The sequence below is a fragment of the Pelodiscus sinensis genome, chromosome 28 (genome assembly GCF_052426305.1).
Source record: "Pelodiscus sinensis isolate ZL-2025 chromosome 28, ASM5242630v1, whole genome shotgun sequence".
Classification (NCBI taxonomy): domain Eukaryota; kingdom Metazoa; phylum Chordata; order Testudines; family Trionychidae; genus Pelodiscus; species Pelodiscus sinensis.
In genome coordinates, this window is record NC_143079.1 from 11,685,860 (window position 1) to 11,710,349 (window position 24,490).

At 55.3% G+C, this 24,490-nt stretch overlaps 1 protein-coding gene across 2 annotated transcripts; it reads right to left on the bottom strand.

Annotated features, from left to right (window-relative positions):
• Window positions 1-2,158: 2,158 nt before the first annotated feature.
• On the bottom strand, window positions 2,159-12,269 carry NEURL3 (neuralized E3 ubiquitin protein ligase 3). 2 transcript variants are annotated; one of them, XM_025187688.3, is made up of 3 exons: window positions 12,002-12,259; window positions 5,791-6,291; window positions 2,159-4,315 (listed from the first exon to the last, which is right to left on the bottom strand). In XM_025187688.3, the coding sequence occupies exons 1-3, from the start codon at window positions 12,105-12,107 to the stop codon at window positions 4,104-4,106; spliced, it is 819 nt and encodes a 272-aa protein (XP_025043473.3). In that variant the 5' UTR covers window positions 12,108-12,259; the 3' UTR covers window positions 2,159-4,103. The 2 variants fall into 2 exon arrangements, with proteins under 2 accessions (XP_025043473.3, XP_089629962.1); XM_089773836.1 differs by lacking the exon at window positions 2,159-4,315 and adding an exon at window positions 4,333-5,310 and having other exon boundaries at window positions 12,002-12,269.
• Between the last annotated feature and the right edge of the window lie 12,221 nt (window positions 12,270-24,490).

A 24,490-nucleotide genomic window follows, 5' to 3' on the forward strand; every position in this document is an offset into this window, starting at 1 on the left:
TGTGATAGAAATGTAGCCGTGTTAGTCTGGTGTAGCTGAAGCAAAATACAGGACTATGTAGCACTTTAAAGACTAACAAGATGGTTTATTAGGTGATGAGTTTTCGTGGGCCCGACCCACTTCCTCAGATCAAATAGTGGAAGAAAATAGTCACAACCATATATACCTAAGGATACAATTAAAAAAAATGAACACCTATGAAAAGGACAAATCACATTTCAGAACAGAAGGGGGATGCGGGGGCGGGGGGAAGGAAGGTAAATGTCTGTGAGTTAATGATATTAGAGGTGGGGAAAGGTAGATGTCTGTGAGCTAATGGTATTAGAGGTGATAATTGGGGAAGCTATCTTTGTAATGGGTAAGGTAGTTGGTGTCTTTGTTCAACCCGCCGCGGAGAGTGTCGAATTTTAGCATGAATGACAGTTCAGAGGATTCCCTTTCAAGTGCAGATTTGAAAGTCTTCTGGAGTAGGATGCTTGTAATTAGGTCGTTGAGACAGTGTCCTTTCTGGTTGAAATGGCAAGAAACTGTTTTTTCTTATGATCCTGTCTAATATCTGTTTTGTGGGCGACCAGCGGCATGGTGTGGAGTGGCGGCAGGTGAAGTGCGGCGACCAGCGGTGTGGTGTGGAGCGGCGGCAGGCGAAGCGCGGTGATCAGCGGTGTGGTGTGGAGCAGCGGCAGGCGAAGCGCGGTGATCAGCGGTGTGGTGTGGAGTGGCGGCAGGCGAAGCGCGGTGATCAGCGGTGTGGTGTGGAGTGGCGGCAGGCGAAGCGCGGTGATCAGCGGTGTGGTGTGGAGCGGCGGCAGGCGAAGCGCGGTGATCAGCGGTGTGGTGTGGAGCGGCGGCAGGCGAAGCGCGGTGATCAGCGGTGTGGTGTGGAGCAGCGGCAGGCGAAGCGCGGTGATCAGCGGTGTGGTGTGGAGTGGCGGCAGGCGAAGCGCGGTGATCAGCGGTGTGGTGTGGAGCGGCGGCAGGCGAAGCGCGGTGATCAGCGGTGTGGTGTGGAGTGGCGGCAGGCGAAGCGCGGTGATCAGCGGTGTGGTGTGGAGTGGCGGCAGGCGAAGCGCGGTGATCAGCGGTGTGGTGTGGAGTGGCGGCAGGCGAAGCGCGGTGATCAGCGGTGTGGTGTGGAGCGGCGGCAGGCGAAGCGCGGTGATCAGCGGTGTGGTGTGGAGCGGCGGCAGGCGAGGAGTGGCGACCAGTGGCGGCAGCAGACGAGGAACAGCGGCAGGTGCCCAGCGGAGCGTCCAGTGGCATGGGATGAGACAGCTGGTGGAGCGTGGCGGAGTTTCGTATAAGGTGCCCCCTATCTATCCCCCCACCCCCATTTTTACCTAGGTTGGGAGGTGAAACCCTGCGGGTGAACTTTGGGACTCTGGGTGACACGGACCAGGGACAGAGACTTTTGGGGTGTCGGACTCTTTGGACTTTGGGCAATTCTTGGCTGAGGGGGGTGCTTGGCTCATGTTTGGGTTGCGAACTCTGTTTGTGGTGTTTTCCCCAAGTTAATGCCGTATGACTTCTCTCCCTGGTTCATGAAATGTTTCTCTCCTACCCTCAGACTCAGTGCTTGCGAGTGGGGCAGCATTGCCTCTCAGAGGCACCCTGGGGTGTGTGAATTTCCCAGATTACTGGGTGGGGGCTCGAGCCGGTTCTATGTGAGATGCACCCCAAGATATTGAACCCAGCCCTGGTTACTGCCAGGCCTACCCGGCAGAAGGGTTACACACGTTTCACATATCAATATTAAATGTTCGTTATTAAAAAAACTAGCCAATAGCCCATCATAAGACGGGATTTTCAGGTCTCTCCTCCATGTCTGTCTCTCTCTCTCCTCCTCCTACTGTCTCTCCTCTCTCTCTCAGCTCTCCTGCGCCTCCTGCCTCTCTCTCCATCTCTCTCTTTCTCTTCTCCTCCCCCTCCTACCTCTCACTCGCGGAGCAAACGGCCGCTCGCACTGCTTGCTCCCGCGGCGGCCCAGCTGAGCGGCGCAGAACTCAGCCGAGCGCCACAGTGGGAGGCGAAGGGGGGAGGGGAATGACGTACACGGCCAGGGGGTGGGACCTGGTGCCTCTGTCACGCCCTTCACCTCCCGCGGTGGCGCTCGGCTGAGTTCTGTGCCGCTCAGCCAGGTCGCCGTGCAGGAGCAAGCAGCACAAGCGGCCGTTTGGGCCTCACGCTGCACCCTCGTGCTGCACAGGGAGCGCGGGGCCCCAATGGCCGCTTGCGCTGCCTCTTGCTCCCGCGCGGCGGCTCGGCCTATTGAAGCGCAGGGTCCGGGGCAGCCGCCCTGCTCACCCTGCCCTATATCCACTGCTGCCCTGTTCTGCCCTTTCCCCTGTGGCCCTGCTGTTCTTTCCCTTCCCCGACCACCCCAAGGCTTGTGCCAGTCTCCAGGCTTCTGCCACCCCGTACTGGATTCCTGCTGAGGGGCCCATTTTTCCAGCATCCCCCGATTAGCTGGAACCTCTGGACTCAGGCCCGATGGGCCCATTGGCTAATCTGCCATTGTGCCGCTGCCCAGCTCTTTTCATGCCTGTGCAGACCCTAAACTCCCGGTGCCGGCCAAGTCTGGGACAGATGTGACAGGCTGGTTGCTCTGGAATAGGGCCACGCCCATTTGCCTGGCTGGTATAAAGATAGAATCAAAACGCTTGCGATCAAAGAACCTTTGAAGGAGTGACCCAGATTTTGGAAAAAGGCAGAAACTGCCCCCTCCCCCAGCCTCTGGCCTGGCCCGGAGCCCCAATGGTCAGTGAAGAGAAAGAGCCGAGCTATAAAAATCTAGTTTATTCACAGTAGCATCACCACACAGACACACCTTTGAGCTTTGGCAACATCTTGCTATGTACATGAATCACGCTTCCCTCCCCCACCCTGCATCGGCCATTTGAATGAGGAACGTTTTATAGAGTTAGGAGTGAGAATTTCAACTGGGTCACCAAAAGCCAGCTCATTATGGAAAGGCCTTGTGGCCTGGGCATGCTGTCCATGGCGGGGGGGGGGGGGGCTGTCGTCACATTGGATCGACCCTTGTGTAACTGATCAGCATCTGCCCTGGGTTTTCACAGTCTGTGCCACATTTAGTCTCAAATGACAGGGCCTGATGCAAAACCAATGGCAAACAATACCCAGGTCTCAAAACCATTTACAAAAGGGGGCCGTGCGACCAGATGGGGAAACCGAGGCACAGCACAGAGCAGGGGCTTGCTCCGGGCCCCTGGAATGTAAATGGCAGGCAAGAGTAGGGCCCAGAATCAGGCCCTAACGAAATGATATTTGTGGGACGGTGTATCCCCAAGGCACCTGAAGAGGAAATCTCCCTCCCATGCAGTCGGAGCTCAGACGCAGGCCCCCATGGGGCTGGCTCCATGGAATTCTTCTCCCCAAAACAGCAGGAAATTCCAGGCATTTTTCCACTCCCCAGAGTGCTCGGGCCTCTGCTGTGGCAGGCTTTGCTCCATAGGAGGAATTCCCTTATGATGAGTGTCCTGGGACCAGAGGCGCCGTCGGTCCCTGGTTCTGTCTGTCCTGCCAAGGTGCAGAACCCCGACCACCCAGGGCCTCCATTGGCTCACGGCCACAAATCAAGCGATGCCTGTCGACTCCAGTGGACTCAGCATGAGCCCCCCCCCCCCCCCCGTGTGGGGCCTGGGTGGGATCCCGCGGCAGCAGCACACGGCACAGTGCGGGGGGGTGGTCAGCCAGCTGTGGGCCGAGACCCACAAAGCTGTGCCACTTGAGCGACACGCTAGGGGGGGACGGAGCCCTCATGACAGTCACCCCCATCTCAGGGGCTCTCCTGAGCCTAACCCTAACCCCTTCCATCCCACAGGCTGGCTTGCAGGGTCTCCCGGGCCTGTCCTTTCCGAGGGGCGAGACGTGGGGGGTGCAGCAGGACTGTTGGGAGTGGGGAGACGCCTGCCCCAGAAGGTCTCTTAGCGCCTGCCCTGCATAAGTCCCTGCTCAGAGGAGGAGGCTCTTTCGCAGGGCTCCAGAGGCCCTTTCACAGATCCCTCCACTGCCCTCTTCCCTGGGCTAGCAGAGCGCTGGCGAGGGCCAGGTGCCATGGCAGAGGTGAGGGGCACTGCTGCCCCCGCTCAGGTTCCCAGCCTGGCCTGGCTGATGTTCTGTATCTGCCCCCGGCAGAGGGGACAAAGGCCGCTTCTTCTGAACACCTTCTGGGCACAGCAGTAGCAGAAGCTGGCATGGCCGCAGGGATGCAGCAGAGCGCTGGTCTCGTGCGAGAAGCAAATGACACACGGCTCGGTACACCCTTCCGGGCAGCCGTGGAACTCCCTGCACGCCGGCGCTGGAGAGACAGGAGCATGGCATTAGTCCAGCTTCTTCCCTGACACCCAAAAAGATGCATGCTGGGGTAACGACTAGCCCGTGCCGGCCCACTGAGGCAGGGCAGTTGCTCCAAGGCCCGGCGACTCAGAGGGGCCTGAGGATCCTGGCTGTGGCAGTGGCCGGACCCTTTAAATCACCACCGGAGCCCCACACGGCTCTCAGCTGGGGGGTTCCAGCGCGTGATCCAGGTGGCACTGAGGGCTGGCTGCCCTGGCCCCGCCCCCTTCCAGGGCCACCCCCTTACCCTCACCTTGCCCAGGGGCCTGTGGCAGCAGGGAGGCAGGGCCAGAGGTAGAGTTATTACCCCGCTGTCCTGCAGCGGCCCCTTACAACACAGCGGCAGCCGTGGCTCTGTAACCTGTCTACGGCCACAGGCTGCTTTGAGTCAGTGACAAGAGCCTGCCAGCGGGTGCTTGCTGCCCCGGAGTGGCCGGGCGTCCGTCCCAGCCGTGTGTCTGCACGCGCCGCGGCCAGCCTGAGCCTGCGGGGGAAGCGCTAGCGCCCTGGGGAGCAGCTCCTGGAGTGGGTGCCCTGCAGTGACTGGATTTCAAGGCATTTTTCAGCTCCCGGGCCCCTCTCCTGTGCTGGGACTCCCTGAATGGGCAGATGGACAGGGCTGCCACTCAACCAGAGCTCTGAGTCTCCCGGGACCGGCATGGCCAGGCCACAGCACCCAGTTCATGGGACGGCATGTCCCCTACAGCCACCAGGTGTGGCTGTTAACCAGCATGAGCAGGGACACAGCCACCTGCGCAGGGTGTCTCCAGACCTCTGCCTGCCAGGTGCCCGAGTAACCCTCGCACCTGCTGGGTGTGGGACTGTCCCGTTTGGGGCCCCGAGACACTGTCAGAGAGAGTAAGAGCCACGCCAGCCACTGACCATGCAGCACGTCAGATTGGAACGGGCTGAGGGGTGGGGCAGGCTCCCCAGCGTCTCCACAGAGCCTTGTGGGATCTAGGGCAGAAAACCACAAAGTCGAGGATTAGCCTCAGCAAATGCAAACCTCCCTCGAAGGAGCCTGGCCTGGGCTGCTTGCTCCAGGAGACCAGAATCTACCCTGGAAACAGGCACCCAGGCAGGGCTGCCAGGCCAAGCCCTCCAGGGCAGCTGTCTGTGCAGAGCTCAGAGGGCAGGAAAGCTGATCATACCACCTGAGGGGGCTGCCTGACAGCCCCTCCTCTCCCCCCCCCCAGGCAATGGTGGGTGAAGGGGCAGTCGGGGTGGCCTTTCCCTCCCCCGCAGTCAGGGGGGGTGAGGTGAAGGTGGGCTGAGAACTCTGCCTCTCTCCCCACTCGCCAAAGGGTAGCCATGCCGTGCCAGGCTCTCCCTGCCCTGGGCCAGTCACCACTCCTGTGCCACCCGTGCACTCCACCCTCCCCTCCGCCGGGGAATCCCCGCAGCCTGACTCCATCCCCAGTGCTGCCGCACACTCACCCAGGAGCTGGACCGCCTTGGTGTGTCCATAGACGTCAACGATGGCCCAGAGAGGGGCTCTCACGGGGACGCCTTTCAACAGGAGAATGTCCTGGACCCCTTGCTGCCTGCCGAAGAAGACCCTGCCCCTGTGGTCCACCCAGAAGGTGAGGACGGTGTCTTCCTCTCCACAGACATCGGGCAGAACTGCAGCCCAGGTCCTGCCCTGCAAGACCAGGTTGGGGCAGGCAAAGGGAGGCAGAAGGCTGGCATCTATCTCCAAGGGATCCATGGAGGTGAAGCCCACCCTCAGCCCCCCATGCCAGGGGCCCTCTTTCTTCAAGATCTTCAGTGTCACCCTCTCGTGGAGATGGATGGGCCGGCTGGTGAAGATGATGCCGTCATGGAAGGAGTCAATCCGCTCGGCCACCTGGCAGGACTCATACAGGCGGATCTTGGAGCCATAGGTGGAAGGGTGGAAGAAAAGTGTCTGGGAGGAGTCCTCATCCCTATTGTCCACGTCTGCGTGAGAGAACAGAGGAAGGAGTGAGCTAGTGAATTTCTGTCGCCCACCCTTCCGGGGCCAAGCACTGTCTTCTCAACAGGCCAAGTGCAAGGGATCAGGCCCCGTAGCCTGCTTTGCACTGACATGCCAGGGACCCTCAGCAAAGGGAACCCATGGCAGCTCAGCCCTATGCTCCTCCTGCTAACATCCTGCTCACCTCAGCCCTGCCTGGAAGGGCCCCGACTCTGGGCTAAGAGAAGAGGGCAGGCTCCGAGGCTTCCCTCTCCTCCCAACCCCCTGGGCCTGACTCGAAGGCATCTTGTCCTCCTGTAGCAGGAGGGGAATTCCCCATGTTGATCCTTCCATTCCCCTGCAGCACATCCTGCAGAAGGAAAGCCCGTCTCCCTGGGAGAGCTATCTCTCTAGGTCAGCTGCCGCCTTCCTTCCTCCTCCGCCAGGCGTCCTCTCTGCAGCCGTCACGTGGGGAGCAAAAACAACACTGGGGCTTCCTCCCAGCGCCAGAGAAAGCGAAAGCCTGGGAGTTGTGTGATGAGCCCTGGGGCAGGCTCTGGTCGCTCACCAGCAGGAGTCTGATGAACATTCTGGGGAAGGTGCCCAGATGTGACTCCTCCTCCCCAAAAAGAGGGTGCCCCAGTTGATCGCCCTTCCTGTCTGGCCTGTCACTGGCTAATCACAGCCCAGAATGTATTTGCAGTCTGCTCCCCAGCAGCCAGCTGGCACCCAAGCCATGCAAACAAGCCCAGATGCCGCAGGAGGATCTGTGTGAGCGGCGAGAGTTCTGCTCTCACTGCGCGAAGGCCAGGCCTGCAGTGCTCCGTGCAAGCTGTGCTACTCTGGGCTAAGTGCCGTGGCGGCTCCTCCCAGCACCACTCCCGCTGCTCACGGGCTGGAGGGAAGAGCTCTCCCTCCTGCCACCTGAGAACAGAGACATGAGAGAGCTGCAGCCTAGGCTGGGCTTTCCCAAGCCTCCGGGGGCTGCGTATCACAATCCAGTGGGAAAATCCCAGCCTGCCACATGAGGATGACATGTGCCAAGGAGAACAACAGGCAAAAGGCCTGTGGTTTCTGCCTCTCACCCTACAGCTGCTGGCCCTCCCACAGGTGAAAGCGCCTTCTAGCGCTGTGGTACTCAGCTGGGAGCTGAGAGGGCCGCGAGCAGGTTTTGGGGGCCCCAAAATAAACCTGAGAGCACACAAAACCGAAAAGCCTCACACGGTTTAGACACCCCCCTTTATTTATTTTTAACCAGAGAGGTTTGCAGTTTCCTTCATGATACGCTGGAGTCTAGTGGCTTCCTCAGGGCCAACATTAGCAGTCAGCAAGGATGCTACACGGAAACCTGTGCGGGGATGGGGAGGGCGAGGGCATATTCAAATTTAACACAATACTCAGTTTCTTACTTTTGTATCTATATTTCCTTTTCTTCCATATAAATCTTATATGTGGCATTCGAGGCAAGAGGGGGTCAACACAACAGCGCCGTGAATTGGAGACAACACCCTACTCTTCTGGCCACTTTCCCACTCATGGAGCCTTATCTGAGATGGCCACATCAGCCCAGACACCGTGCAGTGCTGGGAAAGTCAGCAGCCACACAGCGCTTACTGGCACTGCTACCACACCAAGCAGATTAGCTGTTGCTGGAGAAAAGTAATCTGTGTGCAAGCTAAGGACACAAAGGCTATGTCTACACTGGCGGCTTATTGCGCAAGAACATCTTGTGCAAGGGTTCTTGTGCAAGAAAACGTCCACACTGCCATGTGCGAGCTGTGCTTTTGCGCAGGAGCGCCCATGGCAGTGTGGACGCTCTCTTGCGCAAGAAAGCTCTGGTGGCCATTTTAGCCATAGGGCTTTCTTGCACAAGAAATCCCTGCGGAGCGTCCACACTGCCCTCTTGCACAAGAGCTCCAGCGCAAGAGGGCTTACATCTGTTAGAAAAGAGCGTAGCTCTTGTGCAAGGAGCCCTCTCTTACCACGCCGTACTGTACATTTCCTTGCGCGAGAGCGGGCGGGCAGTGTGGACGCTCTGCGGATTCTTGCGCAAGAACGGACGTACTTGCGCAATAACCCGCCTGTGTAGACATAGCCAAACAGTGGGTCTGCTCTTACAGGAGCTGGCAGGTGAAGAGACCTGGCAGGCCGGGGATGCAGGTGGGGCTCTGGACTGGAGCTTGACAAACAAGGAGGAACAGGTTGAGTATTGAAGTGGGAGGCAGCCTGGGTGAATGTGGTAGGAGGGAGAAGAGCAAAATGAAGGTGATGGCTTTCAGGAAGGACGACAGTGTCAAACTCAGGGAGTTGGTAGGGAGGGTTCTATGGGAAGCAAATCTAGGGGGAGAAAGAGTTAAAGAGAGTTGGCCGTTTTTTCAGACATTTTGAGCCAACTCTGCCAATCATAGGAATGGCTTAGCCAGGAGATCTTCAATGATCTGCAGGACCATTCCTACAGGGCCCAGAGCAACCCCCCATCTCTTCCCACCCCCTCTTGCCCCCATTGACCCACTCCTCTATACTCCTCGCCCAAGAGACATGACCCAAGAACAGGGCCATCCGAGGGGATCCAAGGCCTGGAATGTTGTAAGCAAGTCATGAGAAGAAACTCTCCTGCTCTACTCTGTGCTGAGTAGGCCTCAGCTGGCCACCACATTTCAGGAAAGAGGTGGAGAAATTGAAGAAGGTCCAGAGAAGAGCAACCAAAATGATGAAAGGTCTAGAGGACATGAGCTGTGAGGGAAGACTGAAGAAAATGGGTTTATTCAGTCTTGTCTGGAGAAGACTGAGGGGAGACATGATAGCAGTTTTCAAGTACTGCAAGAGAGGGAAGGAGAGAGAAAAATTGTTCTCCGTGGCCTCTGATGACAGGACAAGAAGTAATGAGCTTAAACTGCAGCAGGAGAGGCAAACGTCCTACCTGTCAGGGTGGTTACGCACTGGACTAAATTGCCTCGGGGGGGAGGGGCGGGGTTTTGCAATCTCCATCATGGAGACACTTAAGAGTAGGGTGGATGACACCTGTCAGGGATAATCTAGATGGTGCTTGGTCCTGCCGAGAGGGCAGGAGACTGGGCTCAGTGACCTCTCGAGGCCCCTTCCAGTCCTATGAGACCAGGATTCTGTTCAAGGCAGCTGACAGTTGCTTGGTGCCGTGACGCCGTTCCCCGAGAACTAAGTGACTTGCCCAGGGTCACACAAGGAGCCTGTGGCAGAACACAGTATCCGTGAGCTCTTTTGCAGCTTTTACTGCCTAGCAAAGTGGGATTTGCTCCCATTGTTCCCTTGTGAACCACAGAGCTGCAGAGGGATGGGGCCTGGCACCGCTCGCTAGCTGCCAGTGTAATCAAAGCGCCTGGTGCGGTTCACTGTCCCATGCAGTGGCACTTAGACCACAGCAACAGATAAGAACACGAGACCTCTACAGCCTGGGCTGAGAGCCAGCTGGCTTCATCGCTCAAGCTGTAAAGTCTCTTATACTAAGCTTCAGAGATCCCAGGTTCAAATCCGCCTGGTGGCAGTTACACCAGCAACTTTGCCAGGAACTCAGCTGTTGTGTCAAACAACCCCCGCCCTGCGAGTGCGGAGAGCATGGGGACGAGAGTGTGGAGAAGTGGGAGCTTCCCCCTTCCCCTCTGTGAGCATTAATGAGAAATAGCCCAATGTCTGTGAGGCTGAAATGCTGGCTGGTCCCTCTGGGTGGCGTGTGCTACCTGGGGAGTGCAGGTCGCTTGCTCCCCTGCAGTGGCCCGGCTGAGCAGCGCAGAAGTCAGCCGAGCACCACGGCGGGAGGGGAAGGGGGGCGGGGCAGTGACATACATGGGCGGGGCCTGGCTGTGTACGTCCCCGCCTTGCCCCGCCCGCCGTGGCGCTCAGCTGACTTCTGTGCGGCTCAGCCAGGCCGCCGCGTGGGAGCAAGTGGCACAAGCGACCGTCTGGGCTCCACGCTCCCCCGAGTGAGAGGCGGGAGGAGAAGAGAAAGAGAGAGGCAGGAGGCGGAGGAGAGCTGAGAATGGGGGGAGGGAGGAGGAGAGAGAGAGAGGGAGCGAGAGTGAGAGACCGGAGGCTCAGGAGAGAAGACTGACGTGGAGGAGAGACCTGAAAATCCCGTCTTATGATGGGCTAGTTAATGAGAATGGGCGATGTCTCCATTGTGAGCTATGCAGCTGTTGGCAGGGGCAAGGGTGCACGGGCGGGGCACATTCAGCAGCACCCTTTAGCAGGGCCAACTTTCAAGTCACTGGGGCCAGGGCAGAAAGCACAATGTCCCCAATGCCTCAGCTTTGCTCCACCCCTTCCCCCAAGCTCCCACCCTGCCCCTATACCCACTGCACCCCTTCCCCCACACCTAGCTCTGGCCCACCTGTACGGCACCAGAAGCCCCGGCTCCATGCCACCTCCTCTGCCCCGAGCCTCAGTACTGCTCCTGGGAGGGAACGGGAGGAGCTGCTCCACAGCAGGCAGGAGGGGCTGGTTGCTAGTGGGGGGCGCAGTCCTGGCGCACCTGTGGAGTTGGTCCCAGGTGGCTGAGCCCCCAGAACTAGCTCATCCCTCATGTAAGAGGGTAGGCGGGGCCACAGATCCGCACACATCAAAGGGTTGTCGTGGCAGGACACGGGACAAGATTGCGCCAGTTACGGCTTCACTGTTTTTAAGTGTCAGGAAGGCCTCCTGGGGTGTATCCCCAGTTCTGCCACTGATTTGGTGGGTTATCTTGGGCAAGTCACTTAGCCCACTGTCACCATGTGTAAAATGGCAAATACAACAGTTTATTTCTATCGGTCCTTCTTCAATGAGCACAGAGTTCAGCCATCCAGCCTCAGCCTGCCTGAGACCCTGGCTAGCCTGGCCCCCCAAGACACAGAGCCAGTTCTGCTCTACCAAGCAAGGGGATGGGCTTCCCTGCCTGCTGCCTTACTCCCTCGCAGAGGGTGCAACTTCCAGGACATGCTCGCTTGCTGCTTGCTCATGGGACCTGCAGGTGTGCACTGAAAGTCCCTAGTGTACGTTGGTCCAGCCTGCGAAAGGGGTTGGGTCAAATGCACGAGGCACCCAGTGCCCCCTTTCCAGTCAGTATGCATCAGAGTCACACACGCATGAAGTGCTCAGCACCTGCACTAGCCCATCAATGTGCACCAGGGTCACACGCACATGAGGTGTCCAGCACCCCCCTGGCCAGTCAGTGTGCGGCAGGGTCGCACCAGGGTCACACACACACGAGGGGCCCAGCGCCCACACTGGCCAGTCAGTGTGCACTAGAGTCACACACACACGAGGGGCCCAGCGCCCACACTGGCCAGTCAGTGTGCACCAGAGTCACACACACACGAGGGGCACAGCGCCCGCACTGGCCAGTCAGTGTGCACCAGAGTCACACACACACGAGGGGCCCAGCGCCCGCACTGGCCAGTCAGTGTGCACCAGTGTCTCACACACACACGAGGGGCCCAGCGCCCGCACTGGCCAGTCAGTGTGCCCCAGAGTCACACACACACGAGGGGCCCAGCGCCCGCACTACCCACCGGCGCAGAGTTGCTGTTACTAGGAGGGAAGCCCAGCCCCAGAGTGGGCAAAGCTGAACTGGCATTGAGACCAAGCACCAGGCGGCAGGATGGGTGGTTCACTCATCACTTTCCTGAGCTGTGCTGCCCACCCTGTGCCCCCGCCACAGCACCATGCAGCATCACGCCACACCTGGACACGGTTCCCTCTTACCGCACGGCAGGCCAAAGCAGGTCCCCATGGCAGGCGGCTCTTCCCACACACAGGCAAGGCGGAGAGAGCTCTCCTGTGCAGCTCCTGCTGGGCCGGCCCTGCCCATTTTTATAGGAGCCGCGTGTGGTGTTTGTTACTCCCTCCGCCCCCGCGAGCCAAGGGCTGACGCTCCCCGGCATGGTGCAACTGCATTTGTTCTGGGTATTTCCAATATTAATTTGTAACGTGAGCTCGCTGTAGCCAGCTGGCTGTGGGCCTGCAGCTGGGATCTGCCTAGTGCCCTGAGCGACACAAAGGGTTTTCCTTCCTGCAGTTCTGCACAGAATCCTGCGCCAGGGACTCCACCGGGAAGGCAGCAGCCTCCGAGATCAGGCTGCGAACTGGGGGGAGGCTCCCTCCCCGGCGTCTAGAGACAACAGGGGGTCTGCTCCTGGTTCTGTCCAGGCAGACAAAACTCTCAGCCCACAAGTGCATCTTTACAGCATCTGTTCCCACCCTGCGCAGCGGCTTTCTCTGTAGCGTGGGGCTTGGTGGACCTGTCCACATGGCAGTTAGACCCCGTGGCTGTGGGCTGAGGAAGGGGATGGGCTTCAGGGTGGGGTGAGGACACCCACTGAGATTGTGGGCTCTGGGTTGGGCCAGCCTTGAGGCATTGGGGTGCGGGCTGGGGTTAAGGGGTTTGGAGCGTGGGAGGATGCTCAGGGCTGGGGTTAAGGGGTTTGGAGCGTGGGAGGATGCTCAGGGCTGGGGTTAAGGGGTTTGGAGCGTGGGAGGAGGCTCAGGGCTGGGGCAGGGACTCAGGGCTTGGACAGGAGGTGGAGGGTTAGGTCTGGGGAGGGGGTTCAAGGAAGAGATTCAGGGTCAGGCTGGAAGCAGGAAGCTTGATGACATAGCACGGGCAGCGTCTGGGACGGCATCCTTTTGGGGGTCCCACCAACGGGGCGGTGTCTCGCTGTGTGGTGTCACCTTAGGGGCCTTAACACTGGGTTGCTGTGGCTATGAGCCCTGACACCCCTCGCCAGTCTCCAAGCAGAAAGGTCTCCTCTGGCGACCACAAGCTGGGTGCAGCTCCTCCATCCCCGAGCGGCGCCAAACCCCAGCTGCCCACATTTGTAACGACCAACCACTCCGGCTCATCACCCCACAGGAGGGAAACTTCCCCCTCTCAGCAGGCCACCTCAGGGGACACACACACAGACTTGCTTGGGGGCAAAACACACAGCTTATTGAATGGGGAAATCCTATGTCACAGAGGAACTAGTGAGAAGGCCAAATCCAGGCAAGTGGTACAGAAAACGAACAGAGCCCCAGGTTGTACAAATTCCCTCTTCTAGCCTCAGCATGGCTTGCCTCAGGGCAGCTTTCCAGCAGGCCATGCCAGGCAGGGCTCCAGCCAATAGCCGCCTCTTCAAACCCGGCAGGGAGTCCTGATGGGGGAAATTCCCTCCTTAGGTTTCCAAGAAGGGGGATGGTTTCACTTTAATGGCCTGTTACTTATCTTTTCCTGGGCTGTACCATGTGCTTGGATCTTGTCTCTCTGGCTAGAGGCAGCCCCTCCTTGCCTGGCTGTGAATGCCACAGGACAAATTCCAAGCCCAGGTTCATGGACACATACGGTGTCCGTGTCATGGCATGCATGCAAGGCCACCAAGAGAAATGGGAGGCCAGGTGATGGGGTTTAGAACAGCCAAAATGCCCACAAGGGGGGAATGTGGCACATGCAAAGGGCCACAAATGGGGGCAGTTGGGGGAAATAGCTCTCCCTTTGAGAGGGGACATACATAACTCAGCTCCCATGCACACCCCGATAGAGGACTTCTTGAGCTACGTCTAGACTGCAAGTCTCTTTCGAAAAAGAGCATCTAGACAACAGGAAGATTTCTCGAAAAAGCGGCTCACTACTCTAGACACTAAAAAGCCCGGCTTTCATGCACTAGCGCCTTTTTGCGAAAGATGCCTTTTGAAAAAAGACGGTATTCCTTGTAGAATGAGGGATCTACTGTCGGCAACGCGGCGCTAGTCTAGAGGCAGGTAGTTTTTTGGAAAAAACCCTGTAATCTAGACACACCCTTGGTCACCAGGGGCAGCAGCAAAGGCCGAGCAGATTAGGTTAAGCGGGTCCAGGTGGATGGTCACTCCAAGAAAGTTAGGGGATGCTGGGTCCCTTCCAAACAGCATAGTGCTCCCCTTTGGGCACAGGGGTCGGCTTCCCCGTTGTTCCCGCATCTGGAAGAGGAAGAGAAGGCCCACCAGAGCCATCTCACAACGAGGCCTTTTAGTTCTTCTGGGTCTGTGTGCTTGTGGACTAGGCAGTAGTGTCCCTGGACCCACAGCGGGCTTGCTGGCAGGAGTTCCTTGGCTATGTTTCATAATATTGACCAGTGGGAATGAGCTCATTAGAGTAAAAGGCACATGCCTGGGCAGTGGGTATCACAGGCCTGGGGAAGCTAAGCCTCCCCAAATGGGTCCTGCCCCCACCTGCCCTAAGGTCCCTCCTGCTTCCCATTAATCCCTGCTGGCTCAGCCCAGGCTGCTCCTCTTCCATCCCATGCTCGGCCTCTCCTCCAAAGCAGGCAGGGGCTGGGGCCAGGCTCGGACAGCCAGCAGCACGGGACCTGGAGTTGCTGGGCCGGTGTTTGGCTGGGATTAGGTCAGCTGAAGCTGTGCTTACCCGGCTTGCTGGGCTGTGGAGATCCAGGGTATGTCTACACTAGCACCCTAGTTCGAACTAGGGTGGTAATGTAGGCAACCGGAGTTGCAAATGAAGCCCAGGATTTGAATTTCCCGGGCTTCATTTGCATAAAGCCGGGCGCCACCATTTTTAAATGTCCGCTAGTGCGGACTCCGTGCCTTGCGGCTACACACGACACGGACTAGGTAGTTCGGACTAGGCTTCCTAGTCCGATCTACCGTTACTCCTCGTTTCATAAACTCGGGTGGTAGTGTAGACATACCACCAGTGAGGGGAGCTCGCTGGGGCTGGTGCTGCCTGGTGTTTGTGTGGGAGGCAAAGGAGGAGCAAAGGGAGAGTTAAAATGGACGCTGTTCTCTTTTTCACCTGTTAAGATGCTATTTGGTTCCCTAAACTGTTCAGGTGTTGTCAGCTAACCCCCATCCCTTCCCCGAGTGAGTGCAGAAGAATGTCTGAGGTGGACACCAGAGGCGGGAAAACTCTGAGGTAAACAGCAGGAGTAAACAACAGAGCACCCGGCCCGAGAGGCCCAGAGACTCAGAAGCTGCATGTGGCTGACCCTGAAAGGAGAGAGGGACGCAGACACAGTGGGCTGACCAACAAGCGGAGCCTCCCAGATCGCCTGGCCAGCGGACCAGCTCAGGAGTCAACACAGGAAGATCAAACAACATGAACGGCCTTCTGCTCGCCTGATATCCTGCCTGGGACTGTCAGTGTGGTTGAGTGAGACCCCCGCCCTTCCCAGTTTGAACTGAACAAACCAACCCTTTGCACCCCTGTGTGGCGACCCCCTCTCAGTGTTCAAAGCAGGTGCAACCCACACCCCCTTGCAACAGTTTGGACTTGTCAAGAGTGGGGATCCTGGCACTGTGGCTGGAGCAACCCAGAGCCAGTGACCAGGGCCAGCTCATGGGCCATGACTTGGGCCAGCTGGGGCGGGGCTTCTCTGGCCATGGAGCAGGGGAGAAGGGCAAAGAGGAGGCAGGGAGGGACTAGGCTCCCAAAGGGGGCTTCTTGCACAGCCTCTGCGATGCCTCTGGGAGGACACTGCAGCAGTTGCCGCGCAGAGGAATGAAGGTTCCTGTGATAGCTGGGAGGCAACATGCAGCCAGTGCTGGGCTTCCAGAGTCCGGCAGAACTGAGTCTGCCTATGGAGCAACAAGTAGCAGAGAAATCTTCCTGGAGACTCAGATGAACTGGCAGGAGAAATTTGTAAAGGCCCCAACATTTGCGGATGCTCCAGGTGGCTACCCAGCCGCGGGCCACCTGTATCTTTCAGGATCCGCCTTGGTTCCTTCTGGGGACAGGCTGAATTCCAGAAAGCCAGAGGAAACGCAATTGAAGGGTCACACATGACTCACGCTGGCAACGCTCCAACATGAACTGTGTGTTGCTCAAGGCGTCTGACAATAAGCACCGGATGCTGTGCTGATCCCAGGAGCCGGGTGCCTCCTTCCTTACATGCTGCAATGTAGTGGGGCCGTTGTCAGGTGAATGCGGCCAGGCAGGTGCAGAGGGAGGTGCCTGACTCACCAAAACAGAAACAGGTACTGAAATGTCACCTTCACTTTCCCTTTCGGGGTGAGCTGCAGCAGGCGGAGTTGAACCCAGGATCTCTGTCTGGAGGCTCCGCATGGTAAATGAAACTTAACTCAGTGCTGGCTTGGCTGTTATCCCACTTGGAGCAAATCCAAGTTCCCTGTTTGCTTTCCCTTCTATTAGGCATCCCTGGAGTTCAGCCTGGCCCAGCCACAGTACTCGCCTAGGTTTCATTTTTGCAAGATGCTGATTTCTGGGAAATGCTTCATTTAATAGAATCATAGAATCATGAGGCTGGAAGAGACCTCTGGAGGTCATCAAGTCTAGTCCCTTGCCCAAGGCAGGACCAATCCCCAATAAATCAACATAGCCAGGGCTTTGTCAAGCAGAGACTTAAACACCTCTAGGGATGGAGATTCCACCCCTCCCTAGGTAACCCATTCCAGTGCTTCACCACCCTCCCAATGAAATAGTTTTTCCTAATATCCAATGTATTAGGACCCCACCCCCCCACTGCAACTTGAGACCATTGCTCCTTGTTCTGCCATCCGTCACTATTGTTCTCCATCCTCTTTGGAACTTCCCTTCAGGAAGTTGAAGGCTGCTATCAAATCCCCCCCTCACTCTTCTCTTCTGCAGTCTAAAAAAACCCAAATCCCTCAGCCTCTCCTCATAGGTCATGTGCTCCAGCCCCCTCATCATTTTGGTTGCCCTCCACTGGACTCTCCCAAATGCGTCCACATCTTTACTATAGTGGGAGTGGGGGGGGGTCCAGAACTGGACACAATACACCAGATGTTGCCTCACCAGAGCCGAATAAAGGGGAATAATCACATCTCTAGATCTGCTGGCAATGCTCCTCTTAATGCAACCTAATATTTGCCAGTAGCCTTCTTGGCTACAAGGGCGCCCTGTTGACTCATCTCCAGCTTCTCATCCACTGTAACCCCCAGGTCCTTTTCTGCAGAACTGCTACTTAGCCAGTCGGTCCCCAGCCTGTAACAATGTTTGGGATTCTTCCATCCCAAGTGCAGGACTCTGCACTTGTACTTGTTGAACCTCATCAGATGTCTTTTGGCCCAACCCCCTAATCTGTCTAGGTCACAATGGACCCTCTCTCTGCCCTCTAGTGTATCTACCTCTCCTCCTAGCTTAGTGTCATCTGCAAACTTGCTAAGGGTCCAATCCATCCCCTCTTCCAGGTAATTAATAAAGATGTGGAACAAAACCGGTCCTAGAACCAATCCTTGGGGCACTGCGCTAGAAACCAACTGCCAACCTGACATTGAGCCATTGATCACTACCCGTTGGGCCCGACAGTCTAGTCAGCTTTCTATCCATCTTACCGTCCATTTATCCAATCCATACTCCCTTAACTTGCTGGCAAGAATATTGTAGGAGACGGTATCAAAAGCTTTGCTCAAGTCAAGGTATATAACATCCACTGACTTTCCCATGTCCACAGAGCCAGTTACCTCATCATAGAAGCTAATCAGATTGGTCAGGCACGACTTGCCCTTGGTGAATCCATGAGGAGTATTCCTGATCACTTTCCCTTTTTTCAAGTGCTTCAAAATGGATTCCTTGAGGATCCCCTCCATGATTTTTCTGAGGACTGAGGTAAGGCTGACTGGGCTGTAGTTCCCTGGATTGTCCTTCTTCCCTTTTTTGAAGATGGGCACTACATTTTCCTTTTTCCAATCATCCCGGGATCTCTCCCAATCTCCACGAGTTTTCAAAGATAATGGCCAAAGACTCCTCAATGACATTTGCCAACTCCCTCACTACCCTCGGATGCATTAAATCCGGACTCATAGATTTATTTATGTCTAGCTTTTCTAAATAGTTCCTAACCTATTCTTTCCCCACCAAGGGCTGCTCTCCTCCTTCTGGGTATGTCTACACTTGCAGCCTATTTCGGAATAGAGCTCCAAATGTAGGCATTCAGAATTGCAAATCAAGCCTGGGATTTAAATATTCCTTATTGCAGGAGGAATAACAGGTAGTTCGAAATAGGGCTTTATTTCGAACGCCCATTTCACTGCCGCATGTAGACACAGGCAGTTATTCGGGGCTTGTAAATTCAAAAATGGCAGCCGGCCGGGAAGATGCAAATCAAGCACAGGATCTTTAAATCCCAGGCTTGATTTGCAATTCCGAATGCCTACATTTGCAGCCCTATTCCGAAATAGGCTACAAGTATAGACATACCCTCCCATACTGCGTTGCCTAGTGCAGTAGTCTGAGAGCTGACCCTGTCTGTGAAGAGAGAGGCAAAGAAAGCATTGAGTACTTCAGCTTTCCCCACATCATCTGTCACTAGGTTACCTCCCTCATCCAGTAAGGGCTCCACATCCTCTCTGATCACCCTTTTATTGCTAACATGCCTGGAGAAACCTTTCTTGTTTCTCTTCACATCCCTTGCCAGCTGCAATTTCAGTTGCGCTTTCACCTTCCTGATAACTCCCCTGCATTCTTGAGCAATATATTGATACTCCTCCCTAGTCATCTGTCCAAGTCTCCATTTCTTGTCAGCTTCCTTTTTGTGTTTAAGCTCACCAAGGATTTCCCCGATAAGCCAGTCTGGTCGCCTACCATATTTGCTTTTCTTACTGCGCATCAGGATGGTTTCTTCCTGTGCCTTCAATAAGGCTTCTTTAAAAAACTGCCAGTTCTCCTGGACTCCTTTCCCCTTCATGTTACATCCCAGGGAATCCTGCCCATCAGTTCTCTGAGGGAGTCAGTCTGCTTTTCTGAAGTCCAGAATGTGTATTTTGCTACTCTTCCTTCTTCCTTTGGTCAGGATCCTGAAATCTATCATCTCATGATCACTGCTTCCCAGGTTGTCATCCACCTCTACTTCCCCTACTAGTTCCTCCCTGTTTGTGAGCAGCAGGTCAAGCTGCGCATGGCCCCTGGTAGGTTCCTTCAGTACTTGTACCAAGAAGTTATCCCCAACATTCTCCAAAAACTTCTTGAATTGTCTGTGTACTGCCGTATTGGTCTCCCAACAGATGTCAGGGTGATTAAAGCCCCCATGAGAACCAGGGCCTGTGATCGGGAAGCTTCTCTCAGTTGTCCGAAGAAAGCCTCGTCTACCTCATCCACCTGATCTGGCGGTCTGTAGCAGACACCAAGCACAACATCACTCCTGTTGCTTCCACCTCTAAACTTAACCCGTAGACTCTTAATAGGCTTTTCTCCCTCTATATACTGGAGCTCCAAGCAATCATACTGCTCTCTTACATACAATGCAACTCCTCCTCCTTTTCTCCCCTGCCTGTTCTTCCTGAACAGTTTATACTCTTCCATGACAGTGCTCCAGTCATGCGAGTCATCCCACCAAGTCTCCGTTATTCCAATAGTTCTTTGTCTGGGCCAGGGCTTCTAATTCTTCCTGTTTGTTTCCCAAGATTCTCGCATTGGTATACAAACACCTTAGATAACCAGTTGATTGCCCTACCATCTTCATTCAAATCAGGAGCCCTCCTTTGTTGTTCGTTCCTCCTTGTGTTTCTTCCCGGTATCCAACTTCCCCACTTACCTTATGGCTTTGGTCACCATCCCCCAATGAACCTACTTTAAAGCCCTCCTCACTAGGTTTGCATGCCTGCCCGCAAAGATGCTCCTTCCTCTCTTGGTTAGGTGGATCCCATCTCTTCCTAACAATCCTTGTGCTCGGAACAGAGTCCCATGGTCAAAGAAACCAAAGCCCTCTCTCCGATACCACCTGCGCAACCATACATTTACTTCCTCAATTCGACTATCCCTACCTGGGCCTTTTCCTTCAACAGGGAGGATGGACGAGAACCCCACTTGTGCTTCAAATTTCTTGATCCTTCTTCCCAGTGCTACATAATCTGCAGTGACCCGCTCAAGGTCATTGTTGGCCGTATCATTAGTTCCTACATGGAGAAGCAGGAAGAGGTAGCGATCCGAAGGTCTGATCAGTTTTGGAAGACTCAGAGTCACATCCTGAATTCGAGCTCCTGGTAAGCAGCACACTTTTCGAGATTCCTGGTTCGGACGGCAGATGGATGACTCAGTCCCTCTTAGGAGGGAGTCCCCGACCACCACTACCCGTTGTCTTCTTTTGGGGGGGGTCGTGGAATCCCCATCCTAGGACTACGCATCCCATGCCTTGTGGTGGATGGTGTTCCCTTCTGATTTCTTCCCTGAGAGGTCTCTGCCAAAACATTCTCCAGCGCAGTGCCTGTGGAGAGAGCCTGAAAGCGGTTACTTACCTCTACAGGAATGAGGGATACTTGAGTTGGCCTCCTTCTTCTTGTAGAGGTTCATGCTGCCAGTTCTGTTCCTTGTCCTGTATTGCCCTTGCTGGCTCTTCAGCCTGCTGTGCCTGTAGGATTAAATGTTGCCTTCTATCAAGGAAGTCTTCATCCTCTCTGATGGAATACACGGTTGATACTTGGGCCTCAAGTCCTCTAATTTTTTCTTCCAAAATGGTGACCAGATTGCACTTAGTGCAGATGAAATCCCTTCTGTCTTCCGGGAGGAAGACAAACATGGCACATGCTGTGCAGGTAACAGCAGCAGACCTATCACTATCCATACCTGCCTTCCTTCTGAGAGATTCCTCAGATGTTTTTAAAGGCCTCCTGAGCTCCTCTCAGACGTTTCCCAGGCCTGTTGGCTGCTGCCCTGTTCGCTGTTCTCTGCGTTCACTCTGGCTGCCTTTTTCATAAGGCCGAGGCTAGGCCCAGCTCAAAGCCTTGCCTCTGATGCAATCAACCCCTGAAGACCCACCTGAGATCAGGAAGTTTTGATTATACTTTAGTGTAAAGGTTTTAAAGAATGGCGAGTGTCCCGCGCCCCCTTCCCACTCCCCTTCCAAACTCCCTCTCAAAGCTCCCTGTTTGCAGCCCCTGGTTGCTGACTCACTGTTTTATAAAGCCCTGTCCTCAATTAAGGCTCAGCCAATGAGCAAAGGCTTCTGGATTTCAAACATTGATTAGAAGCTCACAGCTTCCAGCTGCCAGACACAGCACACACTCCTGGGGCGGAGGAGACACAACCAGACAGACAAACACAAGCTCAGCACACAGCAAGAAGCCCTCAAACACAAACACATACTACAGACAGCCACTTCCCTCAAGGGTCCTGTATTAGCTCCTCCTTCACCTGGAGAACTCCCTCCCAGGTGCCGCCTTTCCCTCGAGATGGACCTGCCTGAATGTTCCTGGTTCCTGTGCGGACACGCCTGTTCTACGCAGTGTCCCTGTGGACGAGTAAACCTCCTGTTCTACTTGCTGGCTGAGAGTCACGTCTGGCTGCGGAAGAGGGGTGCAGGCAGGAGTCCCAGCTGGGCACACTTGCTTTGGGGCCCGCACAGTGTTGGCGGGGATGCTGAGGCCAGACTCCGTGCGAGGTTTTACCCTGGTGACAGTGTGCAGCTCAGAGGGAGGCCAGTTGCTGTGGTGAGTGGGCCTGAGCCCTGCTGCTGGCACCAAGGCACCTGGTAATTCCCCAGGTCACGTTGCTCAGGAGAGGGGTCTTGGGGACAGGAATGGCAGAGCAGCGGCAGGGCTTGGAGGAAGGGGTGGAGTCGGGGGCAGGGCTGGGGCAGGAAGAGGCAGGCTGAGGGTGGGGTGGAGTGGGGGGTTGCCCTGGGCCGCACACCCCCAAGGGAGGGCCCTGAGCTCATGTCTCCGAGGGTAGTGACAGGATCTAGGCGTCCCTGGGTTCCCAGCAATCAGTCCTATGCGTTTCCCCAACAGGATGCTACCACCTAGTGGTGGAAATGAAAAATGAAGGGGACTCCGTGAGGACACTTGTGGCTCTATCCTCCTTCAGCCGAGGGACCCCTGGGACCATGGATCAGGTTGGCTGACGCAATCCCCTGTCCCTGCCCGAGAGCTGGGTGTGGAGAGGGGCTGACCCCAGGGCCAATCCTGGGAGAACACAGGTGTAGCCACATCTTAGCAGGCAAAGGAGGATAGGCTGGGTGACCCTGTGGATCAGCTGTTAATTCCCAGCCTCATGGTGAATCCTTTCTACCTCATGGAGCACTGCAAGAGGTGGCTGCCCGGGAGGAGGCCGAGGGCTAGCTAGTCCCTGGCAGCTGGGGTCACAAAGGAGACAGCTCCCCAGTGGGACCAGGCTGGGGACATGGGCAGGCCAATGCAGACAGAACTGCCTGAGCAGAGGAGCGAAGTAGACGCTATAAGGAGCTGCTAGAAATGGCCCAGGGAGGAGCCACCGAGATACCTATTACCTGGAGGTACCAAGGGCTGGAAATCCACAGCTGGACTCAGGGTGTGAACAGTGTGATATATGGAGAACACTCGAAGGGGAAGGAAACTGCACGTCACGCGTTAAATTGGTGCAAGACAACAGGAGAATCCAAGGCCCTCTGAACACGAGGCCCCTGCATACTAAATAGGCTTTGGTGTGAATTTCATGCCACGGTGTCATGAAAACTATGGGGGCAATTTGTCCTTGGCTCCTATTGGGTGAAACGAGGAGGATTAGGGTTTGCACTGCGGAAGGGATCACCCCACCTTGTCGGGTGCATGAGTCTGATCCAAGGCCCTTGGCACCCATGGGAGTGTTGGCTTGAATCAGGCTCTGTGGAACTGTGCTCTCCGTTTATGTAACATATGGTCGGTTTTTCTGGGGTTTTCCTGTCACTCCTCTCTGTCCCTCCAGCACAAATCCCTTTTAAACCCTGCTTATGCGTCGCAGGTGGGGAGGCAAATAAAACAAAGTGAAAGCCACAGCAAAGAATAACGAGGGGCTACCCCCCTGCTTCCTCTGTTCTTCTTGGGCTGGGACGGAGATGACAAAGCAGCTGTCAAGTTCTGGGTAGCAGGGCCAGACAGGGATGCCCAGAGAGGTGAGTCTCATCCCTGGCTCTCTGATGGCTTGAGCCCCTTGGGCCGCTCTCTGCGGTCACTGGTCCCTTGATGTCAGTGCTGCAGCTTGTCTGATTTCCTTGGCACAGCCAGTCGCTCCTGGTACCCCAGGTAAGACAGCCCCTTGGATCTCAGTGGGAAAGTGTGACACTGAGGGATGGGAAATGGAGTCACCCCAGACCGCACAAAAAGAGAGCTGGAGCTTGACCCCAGACCTGTGCTCAGAAGCATCCTAGCAAGGCCCATGGGGAATCAAGCCACTAGATCCTGGAGACCTGTCCACAAGAAGTTTACACTGAATTTTTGTTTTGGATCCTGAACTCTTTTGTCTTTCGCCTCACAGATGGGCTGTAGTTTCTTTCTCCAAATACGTGCTGGTTCTGAATCAAAGTCTTTTAGTTGTTCAGATTCCTCAGAGAGCTCATGAGCATCTACTGGTGTCTTTTCAAATTCTTCATCACTCCTGCCTCTTCCAGAAACGCTGTTGTCTAGCAGAATGTGTATCAAAGTCCTTTGCCTTACTAGTTTCTTACTAGTCAAGTTAATCTCAAACAAGGTATCATATCTCAAAATGGGTAAAACTTCACATTTGAACTTGCAAAGGCCAGTTGCAAGAGCTTCTGCCTCTGCGTGTGCTGTGTTGCCAGATGCTCCTTTTAGGGTAGTATCATTGGAAATTTCAAGTTGTGCATTATAGATATTTCCACGCTCGTTCCGAGGCGGCTTTAAGACATCGATTCAACTTTCCCATCTTTTTTGATTCATTGGTTTCAGAGCTGAAGAATGTGCCCAGGCACAAAGAACTTCCCTCCAGCATGTGGAACTTAAAAAACCCTGATGTATGCGTTGCACCAGGTCGTAGAAACTATTTGCATGCCAAACTGTGAGTATGTCGTTCTCTGCCTTTTGAAACCTTTTTGGTGACTTACTGCACGGGTGAGGCTATCATAGTAACATAAATCAGATACATTTTAATTTATTTTATCATTTCAACATTTACTTAAAACTACTCATTTAAAGAATTAAACAGAAGGCCAGAATTTCTATTATTATCGAACGCTATTGCAATTAGAATAGAAAGGAATGCATATGGTAATGGTACTTGTTAACATTAGCAGTCAGATGTTTGAAAATCAGGGCTTTAACACTCTACAATAAATACAAACTAAGATTAGGATTGTGTATTTATTGTAGAGTGTTACTGTTAAAGTAATAGTCATAAAACGGGATTTTCAGGTCTCTCCTCCAGGTCGGTCTTCTCTCCTGATCCTCCGGTCTCTCGCTCCATCTCTCTCTCTCTCCTCCTCCTGCCTCCCCCTCTCTCTCTCTCAGCTCTCCTCTGCCTCTCTCTTTCTCTTCTTCTCCCACTCCTGCCTCTCACTCGGG